This window comes from Cheilinus undulatus, linkage group 1 (assembly GCF_018320785.1).
Source record: "Cheilinus undulatus linkage group 1, ASM1832078v1, whole genome shotgun sequence".
In the NCBI taxonomy this organism is placed as follows: domain Eukaryota; kingdom Metazoa; phylum Chordata; class Actinopteri; order Labriformes; family Labridae; genus Cheilinus; species Cheilinus undulatus.
Window position 1 is genome coordinate 19,204,294 of NC_054865.1, and position 11,749 is coordinate 19,216,042.

The 11,749-nt window shown below is 38.4% G+C and overlaps 1 protein-coding gene across 2 annotated transcripts in view; it reads left to right on the forward strand.

Moving 5' to 3' along the window:
- The window catches only part of LOC121508378 (WT1 interacting protein), a 62,032-nt gene that overhangs the window by 44,755 nt on the left and 5,528 nt on the right, over positions 1-11,749 (forward strand). For both annotated transcript variants that reach the window (XM_041785186.1, XM_041785195.1), the window contains 4 exons: positions 2,178-2,240; positions 3,005-3,135; positions 3,315-3,366; positions 5,429-5,497. In XM_041785186.1, the coding sequence (XP_041641120.1) occupies positions 2,178-2,240; positions 3,005-3,135; positions 3,315-3,366; positions 5,429-5,497 (315 nt within the window). The remainder of the gene's footprint in view (positions 1-2,177; positions 2,241-3,004; positions 3,136-3,314; positions 3,367-5,428; positions 5,498-11,749) is intronic.

Below are 11,749 nucleotides of genomic sequence, written 5' to 3' on the forward strand. Positions count from 1 at the left end.
ATCTCAAAAAAGTAAGGATAGGGCCATGTTTACCATTCAGTAACACCCCGCCTTTTAACAATAGTCAGTAAACATCTGGGAAGTTGCTGGAGTTTTGGAAAGGCATGTTGTCCCATTCATGTCTGATAGAGGATTTACTAATTGTGCCTTTCCAGATGTGTAAGCTGCCCACACCATAGGTGAGATGCAGGTTTTAGAACATGTGCTTATAACAAGCTTGTTGGTCCCTCTCCTCTCTAGTCCGCAGCACACGGTGTCCATGGTTTTTACAAAGGATTTCAAGTTTGGATTCATCCTACCACAGAACAGTTTTCCATTTTAAATGAGCTTTAGTCCAGAGAAGATGGCTTTGGATCGTGTTCACATATGGCTTCTTCTTTGCCTGATACAGCTTTAACTTGCATTTGTGGATGGCACGGTGGACTGTGTTGACAGACACTGGTTTCTGTAACTGTTCCTGAGCCCATGCAGTGATTTCCAGTTCAGAATCATGCCTGTTTTTAATGCAGTCCACCTGAGGGACCCAAGATAACAAGCTTCCAATATTAACCTTTGACCTTGTCCCTTGTGCACATTTCTCTGGTTTCTCTGAACCTTGTTCGATGATATTATGCACTTTACATGGTGTCATATTCAAAGTCTTTGCTACTGTATGTTGAGGAACAGTTTTCTGAAATTGTTCCTTAATTTTATCTGCAGTTCTTCATAGATTGGTGAACCTCTGCCCATCTTTACTTCAGAGCGACTCTGCCTCTCTAAAATGTTGCTTTAACTAATTTTACTGAAATGTGTCAGTTTTAAAATCTGATAGTTTGTTTGTGTTTTATTGTGAATAAAAATATGGGTGTATGAGATTTGCAAATCATTGCTTTCTGTTTGTATTTACACTTTACATGGTGCCCCAACTTTTTTGGAACTGAGGTTGTCTTTGATATCTTCTTTATGTATGTTTACACTCTCACATAACAACTGTGTCTTTTTCATTGAAATGATATATTTCTCCACTTTTGGAGCTGTCAGACCATATGGACAGCTGTTAGCATGGCATGTGCTTTTATTGTGATTAAATGCTTGATGCATGCATACGCCTTCTTATGCAGACCACTTTATTTGGCATCCATGTAAGCGACAAAGTTAGAATCTCTAATTTGAGCTGAAGCCATGGAGCTAGTGATAAACTGATGCTGTAGTTTTGTTGACAGGGAGGGACTAATCTTCTTCTGCCTCCCTCATGCAGCTAAGATTTGAAGTCTGGCTTGTCACCCCAGGGGTGTCTCGGGGTGGGGGGAGGGTGGTGGCAGATGGCAGATCTAGAGCGGGGATGTGAGGGCAGGGGGCAGCCTGCTCATCGCTGACCTCCCACCTCCACCTGGTAGCCATGTCTCCTCTAGAAGCCCCCCTTGCATCATCAGGTCACGACCCTGAGGGGGCTGAGAGCTGCAGATGGTCACCTTCATTACATCACTGCGCTCAGGGAAAGGAGCTGTGGATGTGATGCTGAGGGGTTTTGTTTCTTGTAAGAGGGCAATCTACGTTAATTGGTTTAGAGGGGATGCTCAGTTAATGACAAATAGGAAACATGAATGACATATCTAAAGTATGATTAACAGTTATTAAAGTGTTCAGTACTTTGATATATTTTGATGCCACTTATTTAAAATGATACAACCTCTCTGTTTTAATGATTGATAGTATCAAAAGGTATCAAATCTTTAAAAATAAAATCTTGTTTTTCTGCAATTTGAAAAGCTTCAATTGAAGAATTACTCGATTTCAGGTGCCTAAAAGTTCTTCTTTCATTGCTGTAGTACTGAAACAGGGTCAACATTGTTTGTCTGGTAATAGTAAAATATCTTAACCTTAACAATCTGGTTTTGTGACAACCTTAGTAAAAATATGATGGATGAGGTTCCAGAGAAACAGAAATACCCATGAAAAAAGATCATTAGGTAAGAGTCCACAGGTCACCACTGCTTGATGGACCTGTCAGCTGAGACAAAGCAACACTTCATGTTGGTTTAAAGAGCGCAGCAGCACCCTCTGTAGATGGGTCGTAGATACAAGTTCATGCATCAGTTGTGAAGCTGTACATGCTGCAGTGGCTGTATTTGAAGCATACATTTCATCAGAAATTCACTGCTTAGGATTTCAAATCTGGTGCTTTTTCTCATCCACAGTACTCTGGTTTCCAGCAGACAGCTGAGAAGTGTTTTGTGTGCGGTCACCTCATCATGGAGATGGTAAGAGCTTCACTAAGAAGAGCATTGAGAGCAAAAAGGATGAATGATCTATTTCATATTTCATCTTCTGGAGCTTTTTTTCTGTTTGGGGAAACTTCAAAATTGTATACCTAGTCTTTAGATTACATTTTTTGTAGTATTATTATTTGAACATTATTCTTGAGATTTAACGGATAAGATCTTAGAATTTGTTCATTACCAAGATACAAGGGATACAGTCCAAAATATTATGATACAATGTGACTTAAAGTTGTTATACAAGGAAAGCCATTGAAATGTAAGGAACACAGCCCCATTTGAATAAAATCAAGTGAAAATGTTGAAATTTTTATGCTGATTTAAGATGACTTTACTCATCAATCACTGTGTGTAAACATTTACACAACCCCTGTATTAGGCAGCATCATAGCTCTATTTTTGCTCTGTCTGATTGAAGTAATTAACATTTTCTTACAGTTGAGATGAAAATTACTCAGTGAAAATCTGAACCGGTTTTTGAGAATCAATACTGTAACACAAAACACAATGTCCTTGTGTAGTTTCTTAAACCACCATCATTGTGTAGACAGCCTGTTTAATCAATACAGCAGCAGAGGTGTAGTTAACCTAGCTGAGTTGAGGTTTATTCAAGGTTTCTGCATGAATTTTATCATGGCATCACTCCAAGTCTCACTGTTACCTTTTGCCTATTTGTTCTGCTTGTTTGTGTTCCTTCTGTCTTTGTGTGTATATGCATGTATGTGCGTTTGTGTGTGGGTGTCCAGATCCTCCAGGCGCTTGGAAAGTCCTACCATCCAGGCTGTTTCCGCTGCGTGGTGTGTAAAGAAGGTTTAGATGGGGTGCCTTTCACCGTGGACGTGGAGAACAACATCTACTGTGTCAAAGACTATCACACGTAAAACAAGCTGTTGATACTCACTATCATTGAAGTGCCTTGAATTGTCAATATGGAAGATACTGTAATGCTGCTAACACTGGTTTTATATAAATGCTTCTGCTGTGGTTTTTAACTGGTGAAAAGTGTACAGACAGAACTTTTCTTGTCTAATTTATTTGTTTTCTCTGCCTGAACAGGGTTTTTGCTCCTAAGTGTGCCTCCTGCAACCAACCCATCCTTCCAGCCCAGGTAAGCAGCAGATTTCTTCTTGCAAATTTTCTTTATCTGTTTAGTGCTGTCCATTCAAAGAAAAAAATATTCCTTCTTCATTTTATGTTTTACCACCCAAATCTGCCATCTGTAAAAATATTCACAGTCTTGATTATTCCAGAATAAAAGAATTCAAAAACATCAGAGAATCTCAGTTTTTTTCAAATAAGTAATTAACATTTTAAAGTTTGGCCTTTTGTGGCATTGTCTTAATTTATATAAACATGCATATAAAGACAACATACTATTCAAAAAGTAGTCAAGCTTGGCGCCGGTGGGTAGAGGAGGTGCCAATATAAAAAGACTAAAGAACTTGACGGACCGGTCAATTCCTTGGTTTTCATGCTGTTTTGTGCGTGTCTTCCCTCACTGTCTCTCCCCATATTTCCTGTCACTCTTAACTCTCCTATCAGAATAAAGGCAAAAAGCCCAAAATATCTATAAAAAAAAAGTAAAGCTGGACAGTATCACAAGGATATGTTAGTATAATTTCTCTTAAAAACAAAAACTGCACTAACACTAAAACTACCTGCTGGTAGTTGTATGAGGTATCCATTGCCAGACACTGAAAGTACAGTACAGTCAGTGTGGTGTTTTCTGTGGTAGTGGCATTTACAGAAACATAGTTAACCAGGGCTGACCATGACCTTGACATTTGAGCTCCAGAATCTACCCTCGAGTGGACATTTGTGCAAAGTTTAAAGAAAACCCATTAGGGCATTTTTGAGATTTTTGCATTCACAACAACGGGCCAGTATGAGCGTACAGACAGAAGGACAGACAACCTGACACCATAATGATACTACAGACTGGGCTATCTTTGTTGTGGGTGTTTAAAGGCTGAATGAGATTTATCTTCTTCAAGAGCAGATCAGAAAACATTTAAGTTCAAGAAAAAAAACTTTCATTTGAATTTCTATCTATAAAAGATATATATATATATATATATATATATATATATATATATATATATATATATATATATATATATATATATATATATAGGATTCTTCACTGTTGGGAGATAGGTCTAATGGCAGAGGTCTGCACTCTCTGAGTGCTTTTCTAGTTTCTGCCAGTTTTTAACACTTCTAAATCAATTCTTGCCACATAAGTCTAATGTTGCCTCTGTTGACCAGTTATTGCCACTATTAACCCAATTTTACTACTTTCTATGCCCAATTTTTCCCATTTGATCACATTTCACTATCTGATATGCCCATTTTTGCCAGTTTGACCAATTTCTGCCAATATCTGCCTATTTTTTCTTTCTCAGTTCATGCTATTTTGCCAATTTATAGTGATTTTTCTTTCCATTTCACCAGATTTCCACCCATTTTTGCCAATTTAAAGCCTTTTCAGCCATTTTTAATTCCCTTTTAACACTGTGTATGCCTTTTTTTGCCACTGTGACCCATTTTTTGCCTTTTTTGGTAAATTTTTGTAATTTGATGTAGTTTTTGCCACTTCTAACCCATTTCTTTTACTTTTAAGATCCAATTTCATCAGCTTTTCTGCCATTTTTTGCCATTATTAACCCATTTTTTCAATTTTTAACCCATTTTAATTCTTTTTTTTTTTTTTTAAACAAAATAGATTTATATTTTTTAAAGGGCTATTTACTACACAAATGATTTATAAAAGAGACTTTTCTTGATAAGAGTGGTTATTTTTTCAGGTTAAATATAAAATATGGATATCACAGCTTAACTTTACAATAGACCATGATTTTGTTGACCTCCTTGGGCCCCCAATTTGGCTGGGCCCCAGAAAGCTCTCCCTTTTATACCTCCTTTTGGACGGCTTGTCTCCACATGATTATTCTTAAATGTGCATGGCTGTGTTCAACCACCTTCAGGTACAGTGGGGGTCTCTGGTACTCTTATTTCTGGTGTCATGGCTGAAAAGCTTGAGAACCCCTGGCTTAGACTGCTACAAACTAGTACTAGTAAACAAGAACATTTTCAATGCTGAGAATTCCGACATGTGTAACACATTGATTAAGTGTAATGTGAGGCTCTTTCTGTGTTTGTCCAATCAGGGCTCAGAGGAAACCATTCGGGTCGTTTCTATGGACAAGGACTACCATGTGGAGTGTTACCACTGTGAGGTGAGGCCTGCAATCTGTCCTCTCATACACATGCAGTATTGGCTGTCTGCAATGAAATGATTAAGTATCAGTGTATGATTCAACAAAGCTGTTTCCTGCTACACAGAAAACCCACACACAGACATCTCACTCTGTTGAGCCACACACACCTGATCATGCACGTGCACACTCTCGCACACATTCTTTCAGACACAATGAACTTGTACAAGAGCTGCAAAATCGTGGGACGAGACTGGACTGTTTTGAAGCGGCGTTAGTGAATCAGCGCCACAGTCTGTTGTGGAATGAATGAGACACGCTCAGACAGATGGATACCAACCCGAGGTTACAGCTCAACATTGTGACTCATTGACAAAAGCACATTCCTGTGCTGAGCTCTGAACCCAGCTGGGGACTTGTTGCTCAAACCAGACTTGTGAAATCTCAGTCATGCTGCCACTCAGCTCCATCAGATGTTTGTGGTTTGAGTGTGACAGAAGTGAAACAAATGAACAACCCATGCCTGCCTGCACTGAATACCAAATTTAAAGATGCGTGAGAATTCTGCGAATGGCTGATATTCCACTTAAAAATAAATCAGATCATTATGTGTGAGCTGGGTAATCATTAGCTGAGTTTTGGGAAGGGGGTCACAGAGGAAGGGAAAAGTCCAGAGCTGAATCATCCTGGAAATAGTAAATTATTAAATCCTGAAGAGATATATCATGTTCTTTAGTTTATTTTAACTCATTAGAGGTGCACCTTTTCTCGTATTATTATTATTTACATTTTAAACAACAGTGAGCAGATGAAACAGCTGCATATTCACATGAACCCATTCAAAAACATGCATAAAACATGAACTTTCAGCTGTTCATGCAGATCTGAATCATGATAGTAGAAAAGCAGTTTGGTCCAGTCAGTTTATGTAATCCCTTCAGTAGAGTAAGGGTCTGGCCCACGGCTGCATCCCTACCTGATGTACACAAATACTCCACAAGTTCAATGTTTACTTTAGCTTCTGTACTTTTAACCAGTGCAGAAAATACTAAAGCACATGGAAACTGGAATCCACAACAACCTTCTACCCTGTTTAAGCTTGATTCCTAAAACATCATGATTGATGTAAATAACTTTATGGGAGAGTGGCAAAAAGAAAGCCACTTTTCAAAACTCATTAAAAGTTTGACTAGAGTTTGCCAAAAGGCATGTGGGAGACTCCATGGTCAAGTGGAAGAAAGTTCTTTGGTCTGAAGAGACCAGAATGGAGCCAAACACTGCACATCGCCACAAACACACCATCCTGTGTGCTTCTCAGCAGCTGGCCCTGGAAAGCTTGTAAAGGTAGAGGGTAAAATGAATGCAACAGAAGATAGAGAAATCCTCCGAATTCAGTACAATTAAAGGTACCAACCGAATTCCGTCAGTATTCCCGAGTACCGATTCACGTAAAATCAAATGGTACCATGTTTCGGTACCTAAACGCATCCTTGTGACTGCAGGAGAGTGGAAGAGTAGGCAATTTTCCATGCTGGACATGAACGCAGCATTGCACGCGGGAATAGGAAGCGGTTGAAAGTAGCGCTCCATTTTTCAAAATACGATGCAGAATATGCTGCAGTACTTGTGACATGAAGTGCAAGGTTTACCATGGCAAGGATGATTGATGATTCAGATCGGCCCGCCTAACAGACACTGGATTAAGGCATAGTATTGACTGCCTAGTGTGAGTATGTCCTAAAAGTTGCTCTCCATCTCTCCAACTTGGCACAGCTGATGCCATATGAAGCGCTCTGTCAGGATGGATGGATTCAGAGTGATTTTAAAGGAGTGACAGAGCCACAGGCTCGTCCTCACTGCTTATTTACATTGCAGAATGAAACAATTTGCCACTTTCTATTAATTTTTTGCAGGAAATACAAATAGAACGTAACAGGCTCAGTGTGCACGGTTCAGGTGTGTGAATTTTTTTCGGCTCGGTTATGCCTCTGGGTGAACGGTCGCATGATTGATTGATGAGTGAGGAGCAGACTCTGCTCTTACCAGGGAAAGATCTTAGTTTTGTTGGAAAAGAACTGCATGAGGAAAGAAGATGTGCAGTACATGTAGTTGATGGTAGAGGAAGTACTTTGTTTACTTTCATTTGTAATACTTTAACTGATAAAATTTCATACCTTTTTTTAGTTAGTTATTTTGACTCCATCCTCTATTATTCATTTGTTTTAAACTTATTCTCCCTCCATGGACCACAACACACATTTTTTTCGAGAGGAGAAATTAGAGGAATGGGGGGAAGTGGGGCTGAGTTTAAATTTGTGCAATTTAAAGAAAAACCACTGGGTAGTAGTAGTTTAGGTTTTCCATGTTGGAGTAATTTGTAAAAACACTTGTGATGCTACATTACAAACAGTGTTTGATGTTGCTTGATATATTTGATATCTAATAGTGTTCTGATATTGAGAAATAAATAGCTAAAATTCAGAAGTTTTGAGGTTATATAACATTTATTATTGCATATTATTCAGACACAAAAGTACCAAATATGGGTATCGTTGTGTACTGTTGTGCCAGTTCACAGGTACCAGGAATCGGTACGGTACCGGTTCAAATGTGAAAGGTACCCTGCCTTAACTGACGCAGCCATTATTAATGTGTAAATCATAAAAAATCTCATATTTGTTTAAAAACAGAACAGAGACAATGGATCAGATACTGAAAATAAGACATTTAATCCTCTTACAAAAAAAATATGTCTAAAATGTTTGTGATGACAGCAACATGTTTGAAAAATGTCAGGATATGTTATGTCCTTTGCGATACTGTATGTGTCACACTATGCCAAAGTCAGCACTGCAGGCTGGATAATCTATCACCTGTGTTCCTTTACTCTAGTGCCCTGCTGTTTTTATATGTGTAGAATGTTTTTTGGCATTCTTGATTCAATTAACATCACCTTCCCTAAAAACAAAGTTGTTAACTTGGCAACATATGTTGCTCCAAAACTTGCATGTGTAATGCCATTAAGATAGCTTTCACAATCATGCATGTTACCTGCATACCATTGCAGAGCTGGATTTTAAACTGATCGGTGATAATGTTCCAGATAGTCCCTCTCCTTCTAAGACCAGGGAACATCAGTATTTTTTCCATTTATGTGTGACTCTAACAGACTCAACTATTTTACTAAATTCACTTCTACACCTCGGTACATTAAAGTCTTCTCTACTGCGTGCTCTGGTTGTTACCCTGTTGCTGTGTTTAGCTTGATAAAACAACATAAGCTCATAAAATATAGAAAGAACACTTTAAACAAGATCCTATTCAGACAAACTGAGCTGGCCCCTCTTATATTCAGCATTCCTTCCAGGTGTCTGAACCCACAAACTCTCACTGAAAAAATAATTTTTAGCCCTCTGCCTTCAGGCTGAGCAGCTTCTGAAACATAAAAGTCCATTTTTACATCTGCATGAAAGACATAAATGCATTTATATATCAGTCCATCCTACAGCTCACTGAACACTGACTCACAAACAAGACCAAACACTGCTCCCTCTCTAATTACAGTTTTCTGTGATATTCACCAACCCAGCAAATTGAAAGGTTCAGCAGAGGCAAGCTCAAAGAAAACATAGTGAGGGATAGGGAGATGATCAGCACTCTTCTCAGGGTATCCGCGGGGTCTTAAAAAGTCTTAAAACATCTAAAATCCAATAATTTGAATTTAAGGCCTTAAAATGTCTAAAATTCTCTTAAAATCTCATAAAATGTCTTAAATATGATTTTTAAAGGTCTTAAAAATGTATTATTAATGTATTATTATAACAAAATCACAGACGGAATCGCAGAATTGGCCAATAAAAATGGAATTTACAATTTAATGCGGAAATTGAATAAATTTGACTGCAATGCTGTGTTTTTTTAGAAAGAGGAATGTATATCAGAGGAATATGTCTCTGGGGAACACTAAAGCGGGGCACAACTTGTTCCCCATTCACCCCGCCCCCTCTTAAACAATAACAGCATGTCAAAGCGGCTGCACGAAACACTGGCAGACATCACGTAGCCGCATACGGGCCAGTACCGTGGGACTTAATGTTGCACCTTCAAGAAAACTCATCAGTGCTTCGAGTTATTTTACCTCGCCACACCACCTGGGCGGCGTGCCTCACCTCACGCGAGGCGCACCGCTCACCCTTCGGAGGCTCAAAATCAAGTCGGACAGACTCAAGATTTTATGAAGTCCCACAGTCTAAATAATGTTAAATTTGAGTAACAGCTTAATAATTCATCCTGTAGATACTGTAGTTCCCTTTGGTTGCTCAACGAGCCAACACATGTCTTGATTAACATAGCGCTCTGATATGACTGCGAGGATGGAGAGAGATGACAAGAGAACCGTTACAGTCAGGAGTAAAACACAATGCATAATCAAACTACATGCACCGTTACAGACTGAGAGAGTAAAGAAAAGTTTAGGTAACAGGTTTACTTTTAACCATTTAACTTTAATGTGACCTTCTTATTAAGTTACTATCACTCTGTGTTTGAGAGAACAGAAGGATTTCTTCATTGACATTATAAACATCAGTTAGAACGTGATTATAAATGTGAATGTGTCTTGAAATTTTGGAAATATCTGACTGTTAGACTGGTTATAATTAATTTATATCAGGGTTATCCAAACAACAGCTCCTGGGCCAACTGTGGCCCTTATTCGAGAAATTTAAGGTTATTTCTATTAAATTATTGAACATTTGACTCATTTACATAGACAAGGCACTCTTTTATCTGGTAAAATTAGTGGAGAGGTTAAAAAACAGAATTCCAAAAAACATTAAAACAGAAAACATGGAATTTGGCAAAAAATAAAACAGATTTCATAGGGCCCTACATATGCTTTGCAAGTAATTCTGGGCCTTCTATTTCCCTTCATGTCTTTTTTACTTTTTTGCCAGTATGGATGTGAAGTGGGTCTTAAATTGTATTTATTATGGTCTTTAAAAAGTCTTAAAAAGTCTTAAAATTTGACTTGTTGAAACCTGCAGAGACCCTGCTTCTGCATGTTTTACAGAGTAAAATATCTGGCCTAATTTTATCAAATGGAGCTAATTTTAACTACAAAGTTAGTGTTATATCTTATCAACAAGATTTGCTATTTTGAAAATGAAAAATCAGTTTGAAGCTATGCCAAGTGGCAGCACACTGCTGGAAGCTTCATGTTTTCCTTGAACCTTTTTTCAGATATGCAATCAGAATTCTTGAATTTTTGGACAGGCTGCCCCCGAAATCTTCCTCAGTTGCCACTTCAAATACGCATTTCACTGTAGGAGCAAGCAGGAATACTGGAAAATAAATATAGTGCAGGACACTATAGTCATATGCCCAGCCATGATCAGCTGACGGCCAGCTGATCCTAATTATGGCCTCCCAGCTCCAACAGAAAATCCCAGATCTTTCTCTCAACACAGCGATGTATCTAACTATGAAATACTTCTCACTCATCCCTGCTTGCATTAATGCTGATGCACCACACCGCTGTTGCAAACCTTAACCTCCTCCACCCCAGCCTCCTCCTTTATAGCATAAAGCTTGTTGCACCCTAAAATTCAGATTCATGCTGCCATGGATTAATTGCTTTTAACTAATTTTATTGTATTCAATACGCATTGTCATTAATGTATCCATCCATGTGGAGATTTCTAGGCATACGCTCCCTGAAAAGTCAAAGCATATGCTGCTTGACTAAGCTAGGGAGCATCTTTTGAGCAGAGCCTTCTCCACCAAGTAAAACAGTATGTTCATATTTACTATAATTGGGTGAATGTATTACAAGAGTGTTCCTAGCTGAAGTGTGCTTTTCATCAGTACCACAAGTAATTCTACATATTCACAATATTAATTAATAAGTAGAAAAATAAAAGTGGCAACAAAAGAGGTGTGTGAAGGAGCTTCACTACTTGCATGTATCCCAACAATTGCTCACCAGTCTTGTGTTTTTAACATCATCACTCCTTACTCATCTGCTGGGAATGTTCCTGAATGTTTCCTCCAGTATTCAGACATCAGCTCTGTCTGACGCTAAGGGGATTTTCAGGTCAGATTTGTTTTAAAAAGTCAGGGTTAATAGTTTGTCTGTCTGCATTCACGCATGTATCTCACCCTGAAGAGTTAAAGGATTTTTCATGTTTTTTTTTTTTGTTTATGTGTGAACCACCAAAATAGGGATAAACCTACTTCTATAACTCTTTTAGGACTGGATTTTTTCAAATGTAG